This window comes from Dipodomys ordii, unplaced genomic scaffold (assembly GCF_000151885.1).
Source record: "Dipodomys ordii isolate 6190 unplaced genomic scaffold, Dord_2.0 Scaffold146, whole genome shotgun sequence".
Lineage (NCBI taxonomy): Eukaryota > Metazoa > Chordata > Mammalia > Rodentia > Heteromyidae > Dipodomys > Dipodomys ordii.
The window spans coordinates 1,777,790-1,804,356 of record NW_012267362.1 but is presented as its reverse complement, the minus strand read 5'-3'; the positions used below and the strand labels follow the sequence as shown (position 1 = coordinate 1,804,356).

General features: G+C 39.2%; 1 protein-coding gene across 2 annotated transcripts in view; it reads right to left on the bottom strand.

The window, feature by feature from the left end:
- Sort1 (sortilin 1) overlaps positions 1–26,567 on the bottom strand; it is a 64,459-nt gene that overhangs the window by 27,455 nt on the left and 10,437 nt on the right. For both annotated transcript variants that reach the window (XM_013031902.1, XM_013031903.1), the window contains exons 2-6: positions 15,593–15,652; positions 13,831–13,904; positions 4,616–4,718; positions 3,361–3,525; positions 355–428 (exon numbers count right to left, since the gene is read on the bottom strand). In XM_013031902.1, the coding sequence (XP_012887356.1) occupies positions 355–428; positions 3,361–3,525; positions 4,616–4,718; positions 13,831–13,904; positions 15,593–15,652 (476 nt within the window). The remainder of the gene's footprint in view (positions 1–354; positions 429–3,360; positions 3,526–4,615; positions 4,719–13,830; positions 13,905–15,592; positions 15,653–26,567) is intronic.

Genomic DNA, 26,567 nt, shown 5'->3' with positions numbered 1-26,567 from the left:
TGCTAGACAAGGGAGTATAAATCTTCATGCAAAGTATTAAAATCTCCAAATTAAAGTTGCATTGTTATGCTCTAATTGATGTTACCAATTATGAAGAATAAACCTTTTGCAGGCAGCAGCTACTGAGTCACACGCTCTGTTTATATTTGAACATTCAGTGAGGATACATCTTTTTTCTCCCAGCACAATTAAAGGCTGCTTTGGAGCAAGGCCTGTGTCATAGCCCTCTCTTGAATCCCTCATGGCACACTTAAGAGTATCTGACCTACAGTAAGTGGTCTACATTTACTCATGTGACGTATGGCAGCACTAAAGGCTTAGGGCTCTGCACAGATGGAGTTTTCTGTTACTCACCATTTGGCCAAACACACTGCTTTGTGGATTTCTTCCCATTTTCCTCCGAAATTCTTGGACACCCACAGTCCATTCTAAAAGAGTATAAATGACTTATCAACATTTCAACTTCATCCTGTGCAGCTGCTTATATGACCTTTAATATTTCATATTCAATCATTCTAGTTCCACTACAGTTGCCTGTACTGCACACAGTGCACATGCACATGCAAACACACACTCCTTCAGTCTTGAATGTTGAGAATAACAAATGCACATAAAGTGCCCACTATGTGCCAGACACTTTACCAGCTGTTGCACTGAGACTACAAAGATGAAGAAATACTCCCTCCTCTCAAGAAGCTCACGGTTTAATAAGGAACATAGATAAGAAGAGAGCTCAACATCACATGGTGTTATGGACACAGTTTAGTATACAAGTGGGGACAGAGGCATACTGCATAGTGATTGCTTCCTGAAGAAGGCAGAGGCACGGACTGAAATGATGAGCAGTATAACAACAACAAAAAAGGCAAGCAGGGAGATGAGGTACAATTGCATCAGACTGGGACTGGCAAAGGCGGGGAAGGAGGGGATAAAACTCCTTCACTGCATGCAGAACACGAAAAAACAGCCAGCTACCAGTAGCTCACACCTGTAATCCTAGCTACTCAGGAGGCTAAGATCTTAGGATCTTAGTTCAAAGCCAGCCTGGACAGAAAAGTCTGTGAGACTCTTATCTCGAATTAATTACCAAAACAAAAAAACAAAAACAAAAACAGTGCTCAAGTGGTAGAGCTCTAGCTTTGAGCCACAGTACCACTTCTGGTTTTCTGGTTAATTGGTGATAAGAATGTTAAAGACTTTCCTGCCTGGACTGACTTTGAACTTTGATTCTCAGATTTCTGCCTCTGGAGTAGCTAGGATTATAGGTGTGAGCCACCCATGCCCCGCTAGCAAGATTTTTTTTTTTTCTGTCAGTCCTGAGGCCTGAACTCTGAGCCTGGGCGCTGTCCCTCAGCTCTTCAGCTCAAGGCGATCACTCTACCACTTGAGCCACAGCGCCACTTCTGGCTTTTTTCTTTTTGCTTATGTGGTGCTGAGGAATCGAACCCAGGGCCTCATGCATGCAAGGCAAGGACTCTACCACTTAGCCAACTTCCCAGTCCCAGCAAGATTTTTTTGAAAGATGGACTGGAACGGGATGACTTTTGCTGTAGGGTACGATGTATAAAGTTAATCACTCTGGGATTCAGGTTGAGATATGGTACACGTTGTTGTATCATTAATACTGTTCTCAGCACCTACTCTTCTCCACGATTTGCCTTCAAATTTCCCCTCCTTTAATAACATTCACCTCCCAGCATTTCTAACTTACCAGGTAGAAACACAGATAGTAGCCCTCCCTGAGGACAGTCGTGTTTAAATAACCTTAAGATATGTGGCAATGGGCCTGAGGTGGTTAAAGGGGAGATCTATGATTCTGCCCTTGCCTTCAGAGCTCTCCCAGCTGCCTTCCAGGGTCCTTAGATATGCTTGGAGGCTCTTTTCTCTGGAGAGCTGAAGCACCTACCCTCAAGCAAGCTAGTTTCTTTGCTCTGGCCTCCACTGAATAAGCCTAATTGGACTCTGCTGGAGTAGCCCCTCCTCTCTGTGTCTCCTCCCAAACATCTTGTCACTAAAGGTTTAATACTCAGACGGCTCTTCCTCTGCCCTTTTCCCTATCTTAAAGGAGTTCCTCAGGTGTTCGGGTCTGATATTCGTGGGAACTTCCTGAAGAAAGGCAAAGGAGAAAAAGGGAACACTGGTCTCTGGGGAAAACATAGAGATGGGGAGGGGGAATTTGAAACTGGATATTTAATACATTATTTTTAAAAAGAGAAATGCTTTATAAGCTGAGACAATATGGAGGTCTTTTTTTTTGTTTTATTTTGTGTGTGTGTGTGTGTGTGTGTGTGTGTGTGCGCCAGTACTGGGGCTTGGACAAAGAATTGGAGCTAAGAGTCTGATGAACTTTCTTGTCCAGAAATCCTCAGATCTCAGCCTCCTGAGTAGTTAGGATTACAGAGTGAGCCACTAGCGCCCGACCCGGTTCAGCCCTTAATCTTTTGCTCAAATCTAGAGCTCTACTATTTAGGCCAAAGCTCATAAAGCTTTGCTTTTTTTTTTTTTTTGGCAGTTAATTGGAATAAGAGTCTCATAGACTTTTCTGTCTTGGCTGGCTTTGAACTATGATCTCAGATCTCAGCCTCCTGAGTAGCTAAGATTACAGTAATGAGCCACCAGTGCCCAGTAATGATATGCTGATATTCTTTATGTTGAGGAATTAACAACAAAAAAGGACGGTGAAATTTGACTATAGAAATAGCACAATGAGGGGCTAGGAAGGTGGTTCAGTGGTAGAGCGCTTGCCTTGCAAGCCTGAGGCCCTGGGTTCGATTCCTCAGCACCACATAAGCAAAAAGAAAAAAGCTGGAAGTGGCGCTATGGCTCAAGTGGTAGAGCGCTAGCCTTGAGCTGAAGAGCTGAGGGACAGCACCCAGTTCAGGACCCCCCCCCCAAAAAAAGAAACAAAGAAATAGCACAATGAAAATATTAGGAATTTGACAATATGTACTTGTCTTTTCAACACAAGAATATTTAAACTGCTTTCTAGTTCATTGCTTGAATAACACAACATACCCAGTCACTTATAAAGTTATGACGACTTACATCATAGAATGTGTTTGTGACTTTAACTAAGCATCACTATCCCACAAAACAGTGAAATTTGTGGAATTATATAATCACTTAATCACAATAAAGAATTTGCAAAAAAAAAAGTTATGACAACTTGCATATCAAACTTATCCAAAAGAGATAGCATACAGAAATTGAATTCCTTGCCAAATAAGCCAATGCAAAAAGTATATATGTGTCATGAGTAAAGATACACTAGAAAGAAGCTCAGTATTAAAAAATATAATCTTTTAAGAAAATATATTTTGAGAATATAAAAATGCAAAAGGCAAGTTTCTCTGGACTTACTTCAGTGCTGAGGGCTAAAAGGTAATCAGAATTCTGAGGACTGTACATCATCTGAGTCAGAGGATGAAAAGGGAGATCTGTCTGTACAAAGTTCTTTGCGAAATCTGATGATCTGAAGATCCTTCCTCCACGGCTTCCTCCAGACACCTCTGCAGTCAATATCACCTGACCAGGAAGAGGAAAGATTATATTCAAGGAATAACACTTTAAAAGTACAGGCAGTTCTTGCACCATTTTCACTAGACATTAGCTAAAAGAATTTTTCAAAGAGTTGGAGGTATGGCTTAGCGGTAAAGCATCTAACAATCATGAGGCTTTTAGTACCAAAACAAAAAAGGCTGTGTTGTAATGATTCGTGTTTATAATCCTAGATACTTGGGAAGTTAGAAGCCAGCTTGGGCAGAAAAGTTCCTAAGAACTTTTCAATGAAGACCTGGAGGAGAAGCTGGTTATAGTGGAGAGTGCCTGTTAGCTACAACTGAAAGTACATAAACTTAGGTTACTGGCTTCCAGGCATGTACTGAGGCAGGAAGCAGGACCTTATCTCAAAAGTAATAAGTGAAAAGCAGAGCTGGAGGCATGGCCCTGCAGTAAGAGTGCTTGCTGCACAGGTGCCAGGCCCGAAATTCAAACCTCAGCATCACACACAAAATTTTAGATTCATAAGAGAAGTTAGTTGCTCCGTATTAAGCCTCACATTTTATGAAAAAAATATCATCTTGAATTGTGCTACATATAAAACCTGTGATTTTCAGCCTGGTCAGTTTTAACATTGTCTGTTTCTCAAAAGACTGAAATGCTGTTGAAAACAGTATATTGATAAAACAACTACCGTGTAAGTATGAAAGGCTTTCGGTGCATCTTACATAGGAACAATAACAACAACAAAAAGATTCATGTGATCAAAATTAAACAACACTTTTTTTTCCTTTGGTGCCAGACCTGGGCGCTGTCCCTGAATTTTTTGCTCAAGGTTAGCCCTTTACCACTTGAGACAGCTCTACTTCCAGCTTTTTGGTGGTTAATAGGAGATAAGAGTCCACAGACTTTCTTGCCTGGGCTGGCTTTGAACCTCAATCCTCAGATCTCAGCCTCCTGAGTAGCTAAAGATGTGAGCCACTAATGCCCAGGTTATACTTAATTTTTAAATAGAGAAATACTAAATTAAATATCACTGCATCATGCCAATACTAGCCTATGATAATCCTGTGTATGGCAGTGGGCCCCAGCTTCATTTATGCAGAACAAGTCTCACCTTTCCAGAATTCTCAGGACCAATAGCCATGCCAAATTCAGTCCGAATGAAGGTGTTATTGATGAGATTTGTAATATCTTTGAAGTTCTTTCCATAATCCTCACTGAAAGAAAATAAAAGCAAATTTAGAGTATGGTGGTTACAGATATTGTCAGCTTTTATTTCTCCATTGCATGACTTTTTGAGGTCTGATTGGTCTCAGGGAAATCTCCCTGAGAAATCTCCCTCCCTACTCCAGTCATGGCTTCTGGAATAGAAGACTAACCTACGCGGAGCCAAAGAGACAGAAAGGGGAAGCTTGATATACATTTTCTTCCAGCATAGACACTTGACAAGGCGGTCTGTCATCTTCTAGACTAGTAGTTCTCAACAAGAGTGTTTTGTACCCTACCCCCTACTACCATACTTGGAACATCTGGAGACATTTTAATTATCATAACTCGGTTCAGGTGCTACTGGTATCAAGTAGACGGTGGTCAGTGAGGCTGCCAGGGCATCTGTAGATAAACAGGACAGTCCCACAACCTCAAACATCACCAACGCCAAGGCCGAGAAATCCATCATACAAAAGCAAAAATTGCTAATCATTTTGTCACAAAGCTAGGACAACTGAGAATTTCTCAGTTGTTCTTCTGAAGCCCGCCTTTCCTCTGTTTAGTGAGTTGATCATTCCTTTATTATTCATGCTAGAGTGACTTGGGACATACGTTAGATGTAGTCAAAGACTCCTAACTAGTCTATTAATCTATAGCGTTTATGGGAAAGTTGCAGGTTAATTAGTGGGGTCTTGAAGTTTCTACTGCTCAAAGTTACCATCACTGGGCACATGTTTCTAATGAATGTAACACAAAACATAGCTAGGAAAATCAAACAATGAATCTCAACTCTTGGCTTCTCCCAGAAGTTCATTCCACAAAACCTTTGAGAAGTATTTTGAATCCATGTTTAAATTTTGAGAACAGTAAACAAACTATCAGTAGACAAATTTAATACTATAGGTAGCACTCTTCAGACACAATAAAGAATGCTAAATCTTAATATTTATTACAGTTTAGTATCTACCAGTGAAGATGACTATACATGGAAAATTAGGTAATATACGGTGGTACTCATTAATAGGACTTAGGACTTTAAAAGTGTTTTGCCAATTTTGTCTGTAGCATCAAGTAATCAAGAATTTCAGATCTGGGTGCTAATGGCTCACTCCTGTAATCTGAACTACTCAGGAGGCTGACATCTGAGGATCACAGTTCAAAGCCAGCCCAAGGATGAAAGCCCATGAATTCATCTCCAATTGACCACTAAAAAGTAGGAAGCAGTAGAGTGCCAGTCTTTAGCAGAAAAAAGCTAAGGGACAACGCCCAGGCACTGAAAATTCTTCATGCAACTCCCTTATTTCACATGAGTTGCTAGGGGAGGCAATTTAGCAAAAGTCAAGTATTTCAGGATAAAATTGAAAGTAGTCCAAGTCTTTTAATTGTCACTACCAAGACAACTTCTAATTATTTGTGAATTTTGTGAATTTTTTTCCCTCTCTTATAACTTGATGTTTTCTCTCTTTTGACCAGGCAGTACACCTCAGATAAATAAAAGCCTGAGAGAGAAGGCATCAATGCCTGTCTCTACATACCTCTGATCATGTAGGCTAAACCAAACCACGTCTTTAAGTTGTCTGAATGACTCCCTCTCCCTTAGCACATGTAGAGAGAAAATGCCTACGTATATAAAATAGAGATTAGGCACCAACCAACAGATTATTACATTGCCTTAAGTTTGATTTTGAAGGACAAGATCAGTTATTATCTTTCTGACAGTCATCAAGAGATGTGCATAAACAACGGCCAGCTCTGCAGGGTACACATCAGTCACAGCCCAAACAACATTCCAAGGGGTTGTAGCAGCTATTACTAGCTTGAAAATCATTCCTCCTTTATGATATTCCCAGGGAACTGCCACAAATTCCCAGGGAATCTAAACAAAATTGTTCATTTTTTTCCAAACTTGATACAACAAACACACCCTTGCCTCTCAGATAAGCAAAAACCAAAAAATGAATAAAACAAAAACATTACTGCAACTCTTTGATACTTTAAATAGTTAAATAAATGGAAAAAATGGACTAGTACCAAATTACTGAAAATAGGATTCTGTCAAGTCTGCTTTGGATCTACAAGTGTCTATCCATGGGTGCGTGTTTGTGCCTGTGCGTGCGTGCATGCGTGCGTGCGCGCGCGCGCGCGCGCGCGTGTGTGTGTGTGTGTGTGTATTAGCAGTTCTGGAGTTTGAATTCAGTGTCTCATGCTTGTTAGGCAGGCGTTCTATCTACCACTTGAGCTCCACCTCCAGCCCCTTTTCTGTTTTAGTTGTTTTTTTAGGCAGGTTCTTACCTGCGTAGGGTTTTGTCTGGGCTCAGGTTCAAACCACAATCCTCCTACCTATGGCTTCCTGCATACCTGCAATCATAGGTGCTCACCATCACACACAGCTTTTATTGAGATGGGAGAAGTCTAACATTTTGCCCAAGCTGTCTTCAAACATCAACCCTCCCAATCGCTACCTTCCAGTAGGGATTTACAGGCATAAACTACCTTGATAGCATAGAAGCATATTTTAACCGAGCATTTTATTTAAATGTAGCCTTATTTTCTGTCAGTATACATGTACATGCAATATATATCATGTGGAAGAAATAATCAAAAACTCTGAAAAATACATCTACTTTTCAAAATTGATAAAACTATAAGTAGCAGTCAAATGATTAAGTAACAATGGAAACCTGTCAAACTATCTGCTTTAGAAACAAATCTTCTAGTTGGATGATGGTGGCTCATGCTTATAATTCTAGCTACTCAGAAAGCTAAGACCTGGAGGACACCAGTTTGAAGCCATCTAGGGAAGAACAGTCTATAGGAACCCATCTCCAATTAACCAGCAAAAAGCCAGACTTGAGGCATGGCTCAAGTGGTAGAGCACTAGCCTTGAGCTGAAGAGCTGAGGGATGGTGCCCAGGCTCAGAGTTCAGGCCCAGACTGGCAAAATAATAATGATAATGATAATAATAATAACAATTATATCCTTCTATCATAATATCCATTCTTCCTCATTATAAGAGAAATTATCATATTCATGTATATCTGTGGCATAAATATGAATAAGAGTTTGCACATAAATAAGTGCCTTGTTTATTACTCAAGACAACACTAAAATAAATATATGTAGAATACAACTTGTTTTAGTCCATTTGCATGGTTATAAAAGAAAGCTGTAGACTGGTGGCTTGTAAACAATAGAAATTTATTTCTCACAGTTCTGAAGGATAAGATCAGAGCACTCTTAGATTTAGTGTCTGGTCAAAGCCAAATTCCTGGCTCAGAAACTGCCATCTTGTTTTTGTTTGTATAGCCTTAGAGACAAAGTCACACTATGGAACCCAGACTGGTCTCCAACTCATCATTCTTCTGGCTCAGCCTTCCAAGCACTAGGATTATACGTATGTACCACACTCAGATCAAACTGTCATCTTTATTATTATTATTATTAGACGATGATGATGTAGTTGTACAAAGAGGTTTCAATTCTCTAAGTCAGGTTATGACTACAATGCTTCTTGATCAATGTCATCCCTTCCATAATTCGCCCCCATTTTTCCTTCTTCCATCCCTACTCTCAAATTACATAGTTCAATTTTTACATAATCTTCATTGGATATGATGACTGCATTTTTCTCACACTTCCTCCTCCCATTTGTGTTCTTCCCCTGAACATGTTTCTGCTTCCTCAAACAGCTCATTAGATTTTCAGAAGAACTGGACTCTTTAGTCAATCAAACCTCATCACTGTAACCTCACAAGACAGAAGGGCCAAGAAAGTTCTCTGAGAATTTATTTATTTAATTTACTATTGTGGTACTAGGGCTTGAACTCAGGTCTTTGTAGTCAGATGTTTTACCTTACTTGAGTCATACTTCCAGCTCTTTACTTATCTTCTGGTATTTTATCTTATATTTATGAATTGGGCTATGATCCTCCTATTTATGATATACACAGCTAGGATGATAGATGGCCAGCTATTGTTTGAGTTGAAGTCTTACCAACTTTTTACCCAAGTTGGCCTTGAGCTACCTCCTCTTATACCACTGAATTGGAGGATAGGATTGCAAGGTATAAATTTGATGAGGGACACATTCAGTCTGCCTCTGGTCCAACCAAATTCATGTCCTTCTCACATGAAAAATGCATGTTACATTTCAACATCCCCCAAAGTCTTAATTCATTCCAGCATCAATTCTAAAGTCTCAAATCTAAAGTATCATATAGATGTTATCTAAATCAGGTGAGATTCAAGGTATAGTCATTCTGAAGCAAATTTTCCAGCTACAAGATCAAACAAGTTATATGCTTCTAAACCACAATGGCAGGTCAGGTATGGTAGAGATATTTCCATCCCAAAAGGAAGAAATGGAAAAGAAGAAAAGGGATCCCAAGCAACAAGGCAATCTTGAGAAAAATCCTCATTGGCTCAGTTCTTGGTCCTCCAGATCCACTGGGGTGATAGTCATCTTTACAGGTTTGCCAGCCAGGGGTTGGAACCCAAGGTTCAGGAAGGCTCTGCACCTACTGGGTAGAATCCATTTGGCCTATTGAAAAAAGGTATTTGAGGGTAGAAATGGAAAGGGAGAAATGCGGAAGAACCAAGGAAGGGGTGATGTTGACCAAGAAGCATTGTGCTCATCACCTGACTGATGGAACTGTAACCCCTATATACAACTACTTGGATTTTTTTAACTTAATTCTATTTTTTGTTTTGCTAGTCCTGCAGCTTGAATTCAGGGCCTTGGTGCTGCCCTTAGCTTTTTCACTCAAGGCTAGTTCTTTACCACTTGAACCACACCTTCACTTCTGGCTTTTTATGGTTAATTGGAAATTAACCCAGATTGGCTTCAAATCACAATCCTCCTGAGTAGTTAGTATTAAAGTCATGAGCCACCAAAATCTGGTTAACCATTCTGCTTTTAAGTCATTTCTCCCTTTTTGTACTTTATTATTATCAGCAGTCAAGAGAAGCCACGCATCGGCTTTAATACCTTGCTTAGAAATTGTTTTATTATATTTTGAGTTTCATCACTTGCCAGACCTACTTTCCACCCAACACTAAACCAATGGCTGAACACAAATTATGCCAGGTTCTTTGACTGTTCATAATATGGATTGGATTTTCTCCATTGTTGAATAATATGTGCTTCATTTTGGTCTAAAACCTCATCATAATGGCTTTATTGTCCATATATATGTGTGTACATTTTTTATCAATCTGTTATGTTATTTAGGTATTCTCTAAAACATAAGCTTTTCAACAGCTCTCCTTTTTCATTCTAAGTCCTCAGTGGAATCACATATAAAAATCACAGCAATTTTGCCAGGCCCCGGTGGCTCACGCCTGTAATCCTAGCTACTCAGGAGGCTAAGATCTGAGGATCCCGGTTCAAAGTCAGCCTGAGCAGGAAAGTCCATGAAACTCTTATCTCCAATAAACCACTAGAAAACTAGAAGTGGCACTGTAGCTCAAGTGGTAGAGAGCTAGCCTTGAGCTGAAGAGCTAAGGGACAGCGCTCAGGCCCAGAGTTTAAGCCCGACAACGGAAAAAAAAAATCACAGCAATTTAAACTTTTTCTATTTACTCCTCAAAACTCAACCCTTCTCTCTAGTACTTTCATTTATTTTGCCATAATTAAGTCACTATAAGTTATAATATAAAAGTAACAAGGGTGATAACAAATTCTTAAAAATAATGATAATTTCATACATTTCATGAACTGGGAGTTTAAATAGTTGATTCTCATTACAATCTCTGTTTTTACAAATTGTGTAATTGCTTAAATTTACTTGTAACTAACTCTTACTCTATGCCAGGCATTGCAGGACATTCCTTGAAACAGCCCTGAGGTGGACTTCTGATCACTCTTCCTTAAGAGGTGACAGAAAAGACTTAGGAGGCAAATAACTGGCCCAAGTTCCTCTTGCTTACAAAGGACAGGGATGAGCTTTAGTCTCAGGATTACTTACTAACAAACTTGAGCAGCTTTTTATTTTTCCAAGTTGTTTCCCAAGTCTATATAGCCATATGATATAATTTTTTTTGCCAGTCTTGGGGCTTGCACTCAGGGCCTGAGCACTGTCCTTGGGCTTCTTTTGCTCAAGGATAGCGCCTGAGTCATGGCACTACTTCCGCCTTTTTCTATTTATGTGGTACTGAGAAATCGAGCCCAGGGCTTCATGCATGTTAGGCAAGCACTCTACCACTAAGCCATATTCCCAGGCCATATAATTTTAAAGGAGGAAAAACAATCAAGATAAGAAATTGTAAATACTCAGCAGTAACCTTTCTTTCAGAATTTCCAAATACTTTATGATACAATGGTATCACTGTTATAATGAAAGATAAGTTGGCAGGAAAAACTGTATCAGGACAGATCTCATAAGAACAAAGATTTTTAAATGTTCTGAGTAGTTTTTTTGGACATAAGAGCTGCACAGATAAGAGCTGCCTGGGCTGGTTTCAAACCACAATCCTCAGATCTGTCTCCTGAGTAGCTAGGATTACAGGTGTGAGACACTGGCACCCTGCTAAAAGTTACAAATTTTGGATGTATTTTTTTCCTCCCAAGTGAGGCTTCTCCTTTGTCTGAAATGATTCAACTACTGTTCTAATTAGATACACAAAACCATCTATTACAGCCCTTTCTTAGCACTAGGATCCTATAGTACATTGTTACAAATAAAAAAGTATTAGCGGTTTCAAAAGTATAGAGAAAGCGAGGCATTCATTCAGACAGATTTACTGTCTACCTACTATGTGTCAGTCCTTTTGTCCAAATGCTGGAGAATTCCTACTTAAGTTCAGTTCCAAAATGAAATTCTGTCTACTGTGCTGAAGGGCAGAACGCTCTGGTTCTAGGCCCCGGAGCAACAGTTAAAGGTCACGCCTACAAGAGAAGGGAGGTAGGGTTGATCAGAGTCAAAGCCTCACACCTGGGCCAAAGCCTCACACCTGGACCAAGGCCAACAGACAGCCTTAGAACCTAACAGGACACATGGGACACATACTGGTGTGGGGGTTGTTTCTGAATCATCTCCTGGGAGTTCATTATTTCATTAGGCAATTTGAGAAGTTAGTCTTGATCCTTATTGTTAAGTAAAAGAATCTTCTATTTAACCAAGCTGGACTTTTGAGAAGACTATTTTAAAATGAGTATCACAGAACATATGTTCTCACTGTCATTATCAGGTGAACCTACAAACCAGTTTGGTAGGTCTGACCTGAGAACCTCCTAGGCATTCAGAAGACAATTACCAGGGCAGTGAATGTGGCTTAGTGGTAGACTACTTGCCTAGCATGTATAAAGCCCTAGGTTCAATTCCTCAGTATCACATAAACAGAAAAAGCTGGAAGCGGAACTGTAGCTCAAGTGACAGAGCACTAGTCTTGAGCAAAAGAAGCTCAGGGACAGTGCCAAGGCCCTGAGTTCAAGCCGCAGGACTAGAGTGGAAAAAAAGGAAAAGAAAAAAAAACAATTACCAGAGAATCACTATCTCTTATCAGTTCAGGCCTCAGAATATTAGATAAGTAATACTTGTTTAGAATACAATGAGAACTTTCAGTGCAAGGATATAAAAAATTTCTATGCTCATTAAAATAGATATAAAATTTAAACTACTTACAACAAATAAGTATCTAGGCAAAATAACACATGCTTCTGCAGACTCTTCACCTTCTTTTATTTTGCCTCTCAGGCAGGTCATCCTAGTTCTTTAGAAGTAGATCCCTTTTCATATTTCATATTTCTTCAGATTGTCATTAAAAAGTATGCTGACGGGGGCTGGGAAGAAGGCTCAGTGGTAGAGCGCTTGCCTTGCATGCCTGAAGCCCTGGGTTCAATTCCTCAGCACCACATAAGCAAAAATAAAAAAAAGCCGGAAGTGGTGCTGTGGCTCAAGTGGTAGAGTGCTAGCCTTGAGCTGAAGAGCTGAGGGACAGCGCCCAGGCCCAGAGTTCAGGCCCCATGACTGGACCCAAAAAATAAAAATAAAAAAAATAAAAAGTGTGCTGATGGATGCTGGTGACTCACATTTACTATCCTACTCAGGAGGCTGAGATTTGGAGGACTGACTGTAACTCAAAACTAACCCAGGCAGAGAAGTCCTTGAGAATCCATCTCAAATGAACTAGCAAATAGCTGGGCTGGAAGTTTGGCTCAAGTGATAGAGCATCAATGGTAAACAAGCAAGCTAAGTAAGAGTGAGGCCCCTGAGTTCAAATCACAGTATTAACACACACACACACACACACACTCACTCACTCACAAGACTTCTTCTGAATCCATATCTGGGCATAATGGTGTACATTTGTCATCATAAAATATGTGGGAGGGGAAGTGGCACTGTGGCTCAAGTGGTAGAGTGCTAGCCTTGAGCTGAGGGGCAGCGCCCGGGCCCACAGTTCAAGCCTCATGACCGACAAAAAAAAAAAAAAAAAATGTGGAAAGCTAAGATTGGGAGGATCACAGTTCCAAACCAGGCTGGCAGAAAAATCTGTTCGATTCTGGAAGGGAAGCAGAATGCAATTGTGTGTGTGTGTGTGTGTGTGTGTTCGATTCTGGAAGGGAAGCAGAATGCAATTGTGTGTGTGTGTGTGTGTGTGTGTGTGTGTGTGTGTGTGTGTGTGTGTGTGTTTAATTACCAGTTCTGGGGATTAGACTGTGTGTGTGTGTGTGTGTGTGTGTTTAATTACCAGTTCTGGGGATTGGGCACTGTCCTGTGTGTGTGTGTGTGTGTGTGTGTGTGTGTGTGTGTGTTCCTAACAACCATAGGAAGCTTAAATAGTTGGACCTTGGCTTAGACATATGCCTGAGACTGAAAGTAAGACTGTCTCAAAAATAACCAGTGAAAAAGCTAAATGTGTAATTCAGGTCTAGTACATGCAAAGCCGAGTTTAAACCCTAGAACCACCAGAAAAAAAAAGTGTGGGGGGCGGGGAGGGAGAAAGGAAGGAAGGAATGAGCAAAAGGAAGAGAAAAAAGGATGTTGAGTGTGAATAGAGTGGTGAAAACTTAAGATAGCTGGAAGATATTCTAAATCAACCATAATGTTCAGAAAAGGTAGAACTCAGATTCCTAATGTATTAGTCAAATGCCATTAACATTATGTTATCTATCTCACCTTCGATATAACTTGGACTGTCCAAAAGTCATAATTACCAATGGCACATGGAAGGTCGTCAATACTAGAATGACCTGGAAAGAGACAAAAAAAAAAAGCATTCTGTTAATAAGAGAGACCCTACAATTGCATGCTGATATCTAATGAGATTAAACCACCCTTGAAAGGACTGTTGATATCCTTAATTTGTAGTAGTAATATATCTGAAACCCAAGAAGGACTAAATTACTAGGGTTTACAGGAATGGTTTAAGAAATCCTTAACTGATTTCATTGGAATGGTTTCTCTTCGCAAATACTTTAGGCCTTGAGGCAGAGCTATTGAAACACATTTCAATTATGGACGGATTTTAACTACTTTGTATCCGTATTAACATACATTAGTCAGGCAAAAATCTATTTTTGTTTTCTGTCTACTGAGGGTAGAATATGACAGGTATTCTAACAGAGGTAATTCCACTAAGTTCATTTGATAATTACTTTTTTACAAAAACATAGATGAGGAGAAATTTGGGATAGATGCATACAGTAGTTTATGGAGATGAAAAGACATTTGGTTAGAAATATTGGGATTGGAGGCATGGCTCCAATTAAGCACTAGACAATGAGCAAAAGTGTGAGGTACTGTGTAAGCTCTAGTTTCAGACCTAAAAAAAAAAAGAAAGAAAAAGAAATCTTGGCACTATCAACTAGCTTAGATAAATGAATAAATCACAAAAATTAGGGCACACTGTTTAGAAGAAACTGAGACATGCTGAAAGAAATTTTAAGGAGTTTAAAAATAAACTAAGATGCCTATAATCCTAGCTACTCAGGAGACTGAGATCTGAGGATCATAGTTCTGAGCCAGACCAGACAGAAAAATCCTCAAGACTCTTTTCTCCAAATAACTAGCAAAAGCCAGAAGTGGGAGCATGGCTCACACGGTTAGAACACCAGCCATGAACAAAAAGGCTGAGGCCCTGAGTTCAAGTCCTAGTATAAGGAAATGGGGGAGGAGGGAGGATGGGAAGGAGGTGAAGAAGGGGAAGAAGGAAAAGGAGGAAGAAGAAAACAATTACTTTCTTTTCTAAACCAAAATTTTATTTCTTTGGCTTCTGACATAGCTATCCTGTGCCTTAAAGCTATGACACACACATTACTGGAACACCAGGGCCATAGAACATGGTCCCTGTCCGAGTTGAGGCAGAACAACAGAACCAGGCAACCTTAAGTCTTGAATGAGGACCTGAGGACCATCCTTAGCATACTTCCCTCTGCCTTTGAAGGATACCAGCAGCACCCCTGGAGGGATACGCACTCACAGACTCCCTCCCATTCCCCAATCTTGTTAGTACCTGCTTTTTGTAGGGACAGTGTCGACCAAGGGAGGTGAAACCACCATAGACCCACAGATGCCACAGTCTTTCAATATAATTGTGGGAAAGAATAAAAGAAAAATAGTTTGGGGTAAAAAATGCCAAGATGTGTAATGTGCTCCTTTCTGCTTCTACATAGCAATCTTCACATAGCACTCTCCTTCTTCTTGCTTCTTCTTGTTCATCTTGATGTTAAAGAGCCACCAAGGACTAAAAAACTATTTTCCTGCTATTGAAGAACACAGCCTCAAGAAGTATACCAACTCCAAGTTCATGAAAGTCTGCCCTGAAAGTATTCATTTTCTATTAGGTTGAAGATGGTCCAGAAATAAATGATATTTACTGCTTAATCTCTCCAAATTACCTCATCTTACTAGAGTATAATAGACTCAAGATATTACTTACCCCAGTGCTATCTCCAACCCAGGACAAGGATACCGAGCCACTGAGATCATCAAACACATGCTATAAGGGGAAAAAGAAAAGAAATTAATTTAGAAATAGCATCTATTCTCCTTTAATATATTACTATTGTTCTGGGTAATTGGGTTTATAATTTGAAGGGGACATGGATTTCTAGAACAAAATTTGGAAGAGACAGGATTTAACTACTTAACCTGAATCACAAATAACTTGGAAATTTAAATTCTCTCTCACACAAAGTAAGCCAAGCAGATGAGTTTTCATCCCTGCACCAGATGGGGAGATGGAATAATCTAATTGCTTTCTTTAACAGAACTAAATATAAACACACCACAAAGTATTCTTAGGATGCTTGAAAACAAGAGATGAGAGTTCACATCGACAGACATAATTATAGCCCAATCAACTTAATTTGAACTTTTCTAAGCAGTCTTCACAGCATCACTGAATAGTTAGTAGATTCCTTTGCTTCTCAGCTAACTCACCAAAAATAAGCAAATGGCTTTGTGTTGTTCTTTTATTCAATAATAACAGTATAAAATAGCAATAAATCTTACTGGGTTGTGGCAAGAATAGAGAGACAAAAGAGGGCAAGCTGGCGTATTATAAATATATTTATTATATAAATATGAAATATAAATATGCTATATTAAAATATAGTTATAATAATCATTGCAGGTGCTTTTGACTTTTTCCTCAAAATACCTCCTTTCCCTATTTACAAAATAAAGTATAATCCTTGTAGAAAATTTAGATAATTATAAGGAAGTGTAAGAAAGAAAATAAAGTCCTTCATAATCTTATCACAGAGATAGTCCAGGTTAATGTTACACACATAATCTAGTGGTTATCATTTTAACTAATAAAAATTCTACAGAGACAGTACTTCATTGTAAAAAATGCTGAATATTAGAATATCTATATGTTATATATGTATATGTGTGTGTATATATATATATATATATATTTCAAAAAATGAAAGTCCTTTCCTTTTCTCTTGCACTGGCCCTCTACCTCAAGGTCCAGTCCTTTACTAATAGCTTAGTATGTATTTCTACTAACTGTTAATAATTATGCTTTTTTTCCATGAAGAATACTCATATCTTATAAAGTTTTAAATCTCTTTTCAAATATGAGAAATTCATTTTAAGCAGAGGATGTAACTTTATATTTCTTGGCATTCCCTAGGCCTACCACAGAGATACTTTGGCACACCCAATAAGCATTTGTTGAAAATGATTATAATATATCCTTCCCAAACCACAAACTCAATCTCAAAATAGACCATGCCTATAAATGGTATGATGACAGCTACTTGGTCATTCAAGCTACCAATCCCAACAGAGAAGTTGAAAGACACAGAACTCAGAACATGAACTATTTTGTTTTTCTCTGTGGTCCTCCTGAATGGGCCTCTGAGTTCACAACTATGCTATTTCCTTTCTGGATGGAAATTGTCTTTGAGGTCAAAAGATCTTGTACAATCTCCATAAGTAGTATAGAACTAGTGCTTCACACAAGACTCGCTTAGTAAATGCTGGTTGATTCTCAAATGCTTAGGCAGAGCCTCTGGCAGCCTCTGTAGGACAGAAGGGCTATTCATACATGCAGGCTTGCCAAGCATCTGAGGAAAAGGGCTGCTAGATTCTCCTGGAACCAGAAGCTTACAGACTGACAGGGAAATGTGTCCTGTAAGATGTTTCACACAAAGCAAGACCAAGTGAGGAGGCAGTGTCTGAAATTACATCAATGAGTTCATTTAGGAGGAGCAGGATATCAGAGCTACTGCAAGTTCCAGACAGACCACATGTGCTAGCCATCATTTAAACATAGGTTATTTTTCCAAGGAAAATAGTGCTGTAACAATTGTCCAGGATAAATGAAAAATTCCGTCAATCATGGTACTACAGTTCCTTGTTGTCTTGAGTAGGCCAAGATAAACAATCTTGAGCTCATCAGGGCCTGAATTTGATGTTTTTGGGGCAATGCTCTTTACACCTGACACAGTCAGTGCACACGGCATTTCCAACATTTCCCTACTGCTCAATCATGGAACAAGGCCTGCTGGATGTCACTAGCAACATCAGTTTCAACTAAACAACCAAAATGCTAATTAACCTCATTTAGCATCCAAAGAGTTCCTCTAATAATGCAGGCTATATGTATAAACTATAATTGTGGTTTTTATCCCACCTTCTCCCATTAACCAATTATTTGCCTTTGCAAATATAAAATCACTGAAAAAAATTTACCCAAGTACAGCAAATGTAACAAAGTTATGTATCAGTCTCTAATACATTTATCCTCCAGAAAGTAAAGAAAGGAAATAAAATCAGCTCTACTTGCATGATCAGAGCTTACATGTAAAGAAAAGGACATACAGAAAGGAGACAACCCTAGCTACTCAGAAGGCTGATATATGAAGATCACCATTCAAAGCCAACCGGGGCAGACAAAACCAAGAGACTCTTATCTCTAATTAACTAACAAAAAGCCAGAAGTGGAGCTGTTGTTCAAGTAGTAGAGCTTCACCCTTGAGAAAAAAGACAGGCAAGTGCAAGACCCCGAGTTTAATACCAGTACCTGCACCTGCCCCCCTTCCTTCTCCCAAAAAAGAAAGCAAAACAAGGAGAGGTGCATGAGCAAGAGTCAGATTCAGTCCTACTTTTTGAATGGAATTAGAAACACAAGGAGACAGAATTCACTACAATCAGAAAAGGCCATCAATTCTAATCTCTAGTCAGTTAGCATATGTAATGCCATATACACTTGCCACTCCACATTAGAGGAGCATTTTATATCTTTCAAAATCTGTATCACATTTAATTATAGCAATGAGACCTTGTCTACTTAACCCCCAAGAACTGAAATCCCTTTGATACAGGAATTGAACTGATACATTTTAGCTATTAACATACAACATAATATGTGGGATGTGCTCAAATACTGAATCCATTTTCTTTTTTTCTTTTCTTTTTTTTTAATCGGTCATAGGGCCTGAACTCTGGACCTGGGCGCTGTCCCTCAGCTCTTCAGTTCAAGGCTAGGACTCTACCACTTGAGCCACAGTGCCACTTCCAGCCTTTTTTTTTTTCTTCTGCTTATGTGGTGCTGAGGAATTGAAACCAGGGCCTCATGCATGCAAGGCAAGCACTCTACCACTGAGCCACCTTCCCACCCCCTCCATTTTCTTTAAGAACCACTTGGAAGTCCCTGAAAGGAAGGATGAAGTGTAAAACTAAGGCCAGAGCCACTTAATTTCCCTATGATATAAGAGCATGCAATGTAAAACTGTTCTGGGACTTCTGCTTCTTGCCAAGATATACTGACAGGGATCAGATTTACACTCTTACCAGAAACACCTAAAACACATAGAGCATATGAAATAATAGCTTTCAAATCACTGCACATAAGAGTATGAATTATACTAATTCCTGAAATAAAGGAAAAGAACAAAATGGGCCCTTTCACTGCTTCAACAGCACTGGGAACAGGAACCCAGGCAAAGCCCAGAGTATCCCCAAATTCAAGAGATGAAACGTAGTTTGGGAAGAACTAAAAAGGTTCGCAGGGTAGAAGACCAAGGGGGAGAGAGTGCAGAGAAAGGGAACTCTGAAGATCTGTAGAGGGACTGATGTTATCCGAATCACATCAGTCTAAGGGTTTATATGCTGAATGTGGGGCCTTTGGGGCATAATGATATTGGATGAGGCCTGCAGAGTGGGCCCCCCATAAGGGAATTAGTAGTTTTTAAACAAGAGGAAGAGAGACTCCAGATAGCTTGCTTGCTCTGTCTCACCAGCTGACACCATGTTAGGGTGCAGCAAAAGGCTTTCAGCAGATACTGGTGCCATGGTTTTGGACTTCCTAACCTCCACAACTGTGAGCTGAATAAATCTCTAGTCTTTATAAATTACCCAGTCTGTCATATTCAGTTATAACAAAAGAAAACTAGTAAGTCCGAGTAACCTAACTGGGTTCCTGAAGAAAGGTTGAGAACCTTTTTGATACAACATCTAATTCCCATGAAGATAAAATTTATAATATCCAACATTTCATCAAAAATCACCATATATGCAAGGATAAAGAAACCAGGATCCGCCGGGCGCTGGTGGCTCACGCCTGTAATCCTAGCTACTCAGGAGGCTGAGATCTGAGGATCGCGGTTCAAAGCCAGCCCGGGCAGGAAAGACCGTGAGACTCCTATCTCCAATAAACCACCAGAAAACCAGAAGTGGCGCTGTAGCTCAAGTGGTAGAGCACTAGCCTTGAGCTGAAGAGCTGAGGGACAGCACCCAGGCCCAGAGTTCAGGCCCCACCACCAGACAAAAAAAAAAAAAGAATATACTATGTACTTTTTTTTCAGTGCTGAGGATTAAACTCAGGGTTTTGCATATCCTAGACAAAGTTGTATCATTGAGCTATACTCAGTCTCATGTAATGAATTTTTTTTTGTTGGTCATGGGGCCTGAACTCTATGCCTAGGCACTGTCCCTCAGCTCTTCAGCTCAAGGCTAGCATCCTACCACTTGAGCCACAGCGCCACTTCTGGCTTTTTCTGTTTATGTGGTGCTGAGGAATCGAACCCAGGGCCTCATGCATCCAACGCAAGCATTCTACCACTGAGCCACCTTCCTAGCTCTCACTTAATGAATTCTTAATGGCAGACACCATGATCTGGTATAATCCATGGACCTGCCTTATACATGTTAAGTATTCGACAAACAGCTACATAAAAAGTTATAGTATTCATAACTTCGCTATAAATACCACTAATCTATGTACAGTCTTTTTTCTACCATGATTACCATGATGTCAGAAAATAATGGCTGAGTAGGGTTTACTCCTTTGCCATTAGAGCCAGTCAAAACATGTTAAATGCTAGTAAACGCCTTTGGGTTTACACATAGAATGTTGACCTTACACTGCTCCTTCCCACTGTAGTTGCCATCAACTCTATAGGTTAAAATTGGTTTAAAAAATGTACTAAACACAAAGGTGTTTAGAGGAAATTTCCAGGTAAGAGCAGATAATAGTAGAAGGTATTTGTGTAAGAATAGGAACATAGCTGCAAAAACAATAGAGAAAATGAAGTATGTCTGACACTTTACAAACAGTACTTCATCTTGGAAGACTCAAAGATAGCTGAAATGAGACCACAGGATCACTTTCTCAAGACCAGCTTGCAACGCATAGAAAGCTGAACATAATCAACCAATTGTTTCAATTGCCTAATCAGGGCAAAGAAAGAAGACTAAAGGAAACATGAGCCAAGGCTAAAGTCTTGTGGCTAGAAAGAACTACAAGGCAAAATAATCCTTTTAGGAAGGAAACACTCAAAACTTTTAACACGTTATTACCAATGATTAATCTATAATTAAATACTGAACCATACAAAAACATTCAAGAGTAGGGAGTCTAACAGAAATGAGAGCAAATAACTACATCACTATGATAAGAAAGCGTTTAGGGCTGGTAAGAGAGCACAGTCCTGCACTTATAGGAGGCCAAGGCAGGAGGATCCTGAGTTCAAACCTATCCTGGGCTACATATTGACTTTCAGGCTAGCCTGGGCTACATGGCAAGACTCTGTCTAAAAGAAAAAAACAAACAAAGCCTTCATGTTCATAAAGGGCATAGGGAAACTGAAACACATATTATGTTTTGTTTCTGGTAAACAGCTTATTGCTTTACTATAGAATGCCAAAGGGATATGTTATTCACCACAAAGGATTGTTAGCCAAAGTATGATCTGGATTGTCAGCTAAAGTATAATCTAAGAACAGGTCAAGATTAACATATTTGTGTTTATGATGCTTGTATGGTATGAGATCAGTACTGTAAGAGATAATTTTGATGAACACAGAATTTTATTTAATTATTTATTTTTGTCTGTTGTGGGGCCTGAACTCTGAACCTGGGCCTTGTTCCTAAGCTCTTCAGCTCAAGGCTAGCACCATACAACTTGAGTCAAGGTGCCACTTCTGGCTTTTTCTGCTTATGTGGTGCTGAGGAATCAAACCCAGGGCCTCATGCATGCAAGGCAAGCACTCTACCACTGAGCCACCTTTTCAGGCCCCAGCTTTTCTTTTCTTTTCTTTTTAATCTGCTTATGTGGTGCTGAGGAGGGCCTCATGCATGCGAGGCAAGCACTTAACACTTAGCCATCTTCCCAGCCAGGCCAAGATTAATAGCCAAAAAAATCAGTACATAGAAGGGCCACAGAGTAAATACAACAATTCAGATTAATCATACTTTAAGAAGTTCAGAAACCAAAGATACAGATTAGTTGGCTAAACTGTTAGCTTGACTCAGGAACAAATGATTTTGTTTTGCTATTTGATTATCATGAATTTATAGTAGCTTCTAGAGAGCCTTATTAATCCCTGTACAGTTATTGGCACAGGAATAGACAAGATAGATCAGTGAAACAAATAGAATCCAGGAACAGATAAGGTTTCTTTTAGCATATGATAAAACAAGTACTTTAAATTAGTACTAAAGGAGCTCTGGGAAAACTGACTATTTGAAAAAATAAGTAAAAACAAAATTTGTAATTTTCTTCCTAACCCCATTCTCAAATTCCAGATAAAGCAAAAATTTTAAAGTAAAAAGGTAAATGATTTAAGTATTGAATTTTTTTCAAAACAAACATACACACACACACATACTCTCATCTCCATCTCCCATGTTGCTTAGGTGAACCACCACACCTGGTCCTCATCATTATCTCTTGAATGTTAATATTTGTAAGCTTCTTGGATCTCTGGTTTTGAACTTTTTTTAAATCAAATTTAGGGGTTTTTTTTGGCTATATTTTACTATATAGCCCTGGCTAGCCTCAAACTCACTATCCTCCAGCTTCAACCTTCCAGGTGCTGAGTGAGTATTTTCAAAATCTTACTATAAGATCTTTACCAAAAAAGGACATAAAATAGAAGCTATAGCATCATAATTTACTCTATTTTTTAAAATTAAAAATTACTGAAGAGAAAGTTGGAAAAAACTTGGAAAATTATTTGATGAAAAGAATAATATAGGAAGATTTCCAAGTCAATAAAACAAAAACAAAGACCTCAAGCTAGGCATGGTAGAACATACCTTAATCCCAGCACACAGGATATGAAGCAGGAGGACCATGAGTTCAAGGCCAGCCTGAGCTACATAATAAGATTTTCTCATAAAGCAAATAAAACAAAAAAGTGAAGATCATAAATAAGTGTTTAAGACTGGAAAAGGACATAAGTAAACAACATATAAATGAACATAGGAACATCCAAAAACATATGGAAACCTACTCAATTTCTCTAGTAATAAAAAATTGTTCTTAAGGTTTACAACTGATATGTTGAGTTGTACAACTTTATACTTAAAGATTATAACAATTTTAAAAAGAGAGCTGATAAAGTCTTAAAAACAGCAAAATGTAGCATGTGAGAATGAAATGGGATACCTTCCCACAAGGTAGGTAGGAATACTCATACATTATAACTTTTCTGGAAAGCCATTTGATTAAAATGGCATCTGAAAGCTGGATGCTGGTAGCTCATACCTATAATCCTAGCTATTTCAGAGGTGAGATCTGAGGATCTCAGTGTGAACACAGCCCAGGCAGGAAAATCCATTATCTCCAATTAACCACCAACAAAAAAGTAAAACAAAAACAGAAAGTGTGTGTGTTTCTAAAATCCATGAGTGAGCCTTACCAGATCTCCAATTAGCAGGAATATTTAAAAAAAAAAATACTAACTGTAGCTCGGCGCTGGTGGCTCACATCTGTAATACTAGCTACTCAGGAGGCTAAGATCTGAGGATCACGGTTCAAAGCCAGCATGGGCAGGAAACTCCGTGAAATTTTTATCTCCAATAAACCATTAGAAAACCGGAAGTGGTGCTATAGCTCAAGTGGTAGAGCGCTTGCCTTGAGCTGAAGAGCTGAAGGACAGCGCCCAGGCCCAGAGTTCAAGCCCCATGACTGACAAAAAAAAAAAAAGACTAACTGTAAATAAACTAATTTTAATTACAAAAATACATGAAAAAGTTTATCTGAGGAACTGGAGAGACATGATTCAAGTGGTAGAGTACCAGCTGCAAAAAAAAAAAAAAAAAAGCCAAGAGCTAGAGACCCTGAGTTAAAACCCATTTTTGCACACAAGCACACACACATACACAGACTGTACCCTTTCAGATGAATTGTCTGTGTATCATTGTTGCAATGGGTCATCCTGTGTCCTTGTTTCTGCACTTTGTTATTCTTATTGGCTCTCATTTATAGTTGCCATCTGACTGTCAAACAGGTTTTCAGGAACTCATATTAGAAAGTAGAAGATAATTTGTACTCTCTCCCCTGAAGTAACTCCAACAGAGCTGGTGATGCAAGAGTCACCTGCCCACTTATTTCCTGCCATCTTAACACAAGAGGCCCACACTCTCCAGACTCCATGAATCAACACAATGATCAGCTCTGCTGTCATATGGATAGTCCCTAGTTCTTCCCAGAAATGAAGAAAGGCCACAAAGTGCATAATTCTTCATAGAAATAACTTTGCCTTAATGTAATAAACTGGAAGTCTGATTATGTTATTGCTACTATAAGCTTGGAGAACTTTCAGGATGGTCCAAAGAATTGCTGCAGCTTAGAGAAAACCTCAGTCATGAGAAACTTATGCCTGTCTTGGTTATATACTCAATCAAAAGTAAAATACAGAAAGAAAAAATACTAGCACAATTGAACATGAGTCCATTTTCCCATAGTAGGCTGCAGAAGGCCCTGCCGTCAGAAGCATCCACTCTGATAAGTGAAAGATGAGAGAGTACAATGATGACAAACCACAAAGCCTTCTTTCAACTAATAGCTGAAACAAATTAGGTTGTTGGACCCCTGTGGATATCACTATTCACAATGTTCAAGTCTCTTATATCCAGAGACATAAGGTAGACACATTACCCACATACACATTCCCTTATACTTTGAATCATCCTTAGCTTACTTACAATACCTAATATAATACAATTGCTACAAGTTGTATAATGCTGAACACATATACTCATATTGTGTTGCCTAGAGTATAGTGGAAAAAAGCCTATACATGTTCAGTATAGACACAATTATTTGTTTGCTAAAGAAGTTATAAATTGGTTGAATCAAGGGTGAGGGATGGTTTAGTAGTAGAACACTGACATATCATGTGCAAGATCCTGGGTTCAATTGCCAGCACAGAAAAAAAAGTGGAATCTGTAAATAAGCACTCACAAAGAACCAACTGCTTCCCTATGTATTACCATGTGTTGGACCTTTGTGGCACTGGGAGAAAACCAGGTAATAGATGCTTTGAGCTTATGGAGCTTATTCTATACATATGCTTCTCTTATGCAGAAGTATAAACACTAGGGCTAAACATGTTAGATATTTAATCTACAGAAGATAGCCTATCATGGGACTCCAAAAAAGCATCAAGACTAGTCTTGATGGAAAAATAGAAATAATTTTACCTCCTGGGAATCCATTTCCCCAGGGATTAAAATGTTCCTTCACTCACAGGAATAACAACACTCCAGTGAACTAGCGTACAGAGGTAAGGCATTGATAATTCTTAGACTTACAATCTAGGATTAGGGTTCTAAACCTCAACTAGGAGATAAAGTGACAAGACACAGTGATGTGCAAGAAAGATCTAGAACACAACATGGGTGATGTATTGGCAAGCAAGAGGAAAATCTTAACAGAGTACAGTTCTGTTAAACAAGGCATTGCTAGGATCATGAAACACGAGCCAAAAATAACAAATGTTCCAGTTCTCATGCAGACTATTCTTAGAAATGAAAAAGCTAAACACACAAAAAAGTCCAAGTGTTCAAATCTATTCAAATATTCAGGGTTTTCTAAGAGCCAAGGGGATACAGAGGAAAACATTGGGCCAATAATCAAGAAGCGTGAATTTTACTTCTAGCTTAGCCACAAGCTGTGTGAGCTTGGGCAGTGCAGCCTAACATCACTGGGACAGAGCTGGGAGAACAGGAAGGAAGGAGGTGGAATATGGTGAGGGGTGCTGGAATGACAATGTCCCTAGTCCCTTTAAATGTTTAAATTCCATGACTCATTAACAGTTGAACAACTCAACTTGCATTTCAACTATATATCTGTTCCTAAAAAAACTGCAAAGAAACAGTGGTTCACACCTGTAATCCTACCTACTCAGAAGGCTGAGATCTGCTAGCCAAGGCAGGAAAGTCTATAAGGCTCTTATCTCCAATTAACCAGCAAAATCTGGAACTGGAGCTATGGTTTAAGTGGTAGAACACTGGCATTAGCAAAACAGCTCAGTGATAGCACCCAAACTCTGAGTACAAGCCTCAGACCTGGCACAAAACAAACAAACAAACAAAAACTAACAAGCTTCTAGTTCCCAATCCTGTGTTACAAAAGCAACACATCCTTCAGACATCCCAAAAAGCTGGACATTCACTGGAAGTAAGCAGTGGAGATCTCAGATGTGGTACCATCTGAGCAGTAAAAAAGATCTCTGCATTTGACCTCAGTGAGAAACTTGCATACATTATCACTCAATTTCAACTTACTACAAATTTGTTTAGTTTATCAAGGAAGCAAGTCAAGTTTGGGGAATGTTGTATTTAGAGACAGATAATGACAGCAACAAGAATGAACAAGGGAATACAGTTTCCAGAGAACAAACAACAACTACTTAAAAAAAGCAAATTTAAACAAGCATACAATGGTGCTAACCTTATAAACATAGACCCTTGGAAACAGGAAAAAACAGTCCATGTATTTGAATAGGCCTGTGGACAGTAAATGCCACACATCCTAGCTACTCAGGAGGTTGAGATCTGAGGATCGCGGTTCAAAGCCAGCCCGGGCAGGAAAGACCGTGAGACTCCTATCTCCAATAAACCACCAGAAAACCAGAAGTGGCGCTGTAGCTCAAGTGGTAGAGCG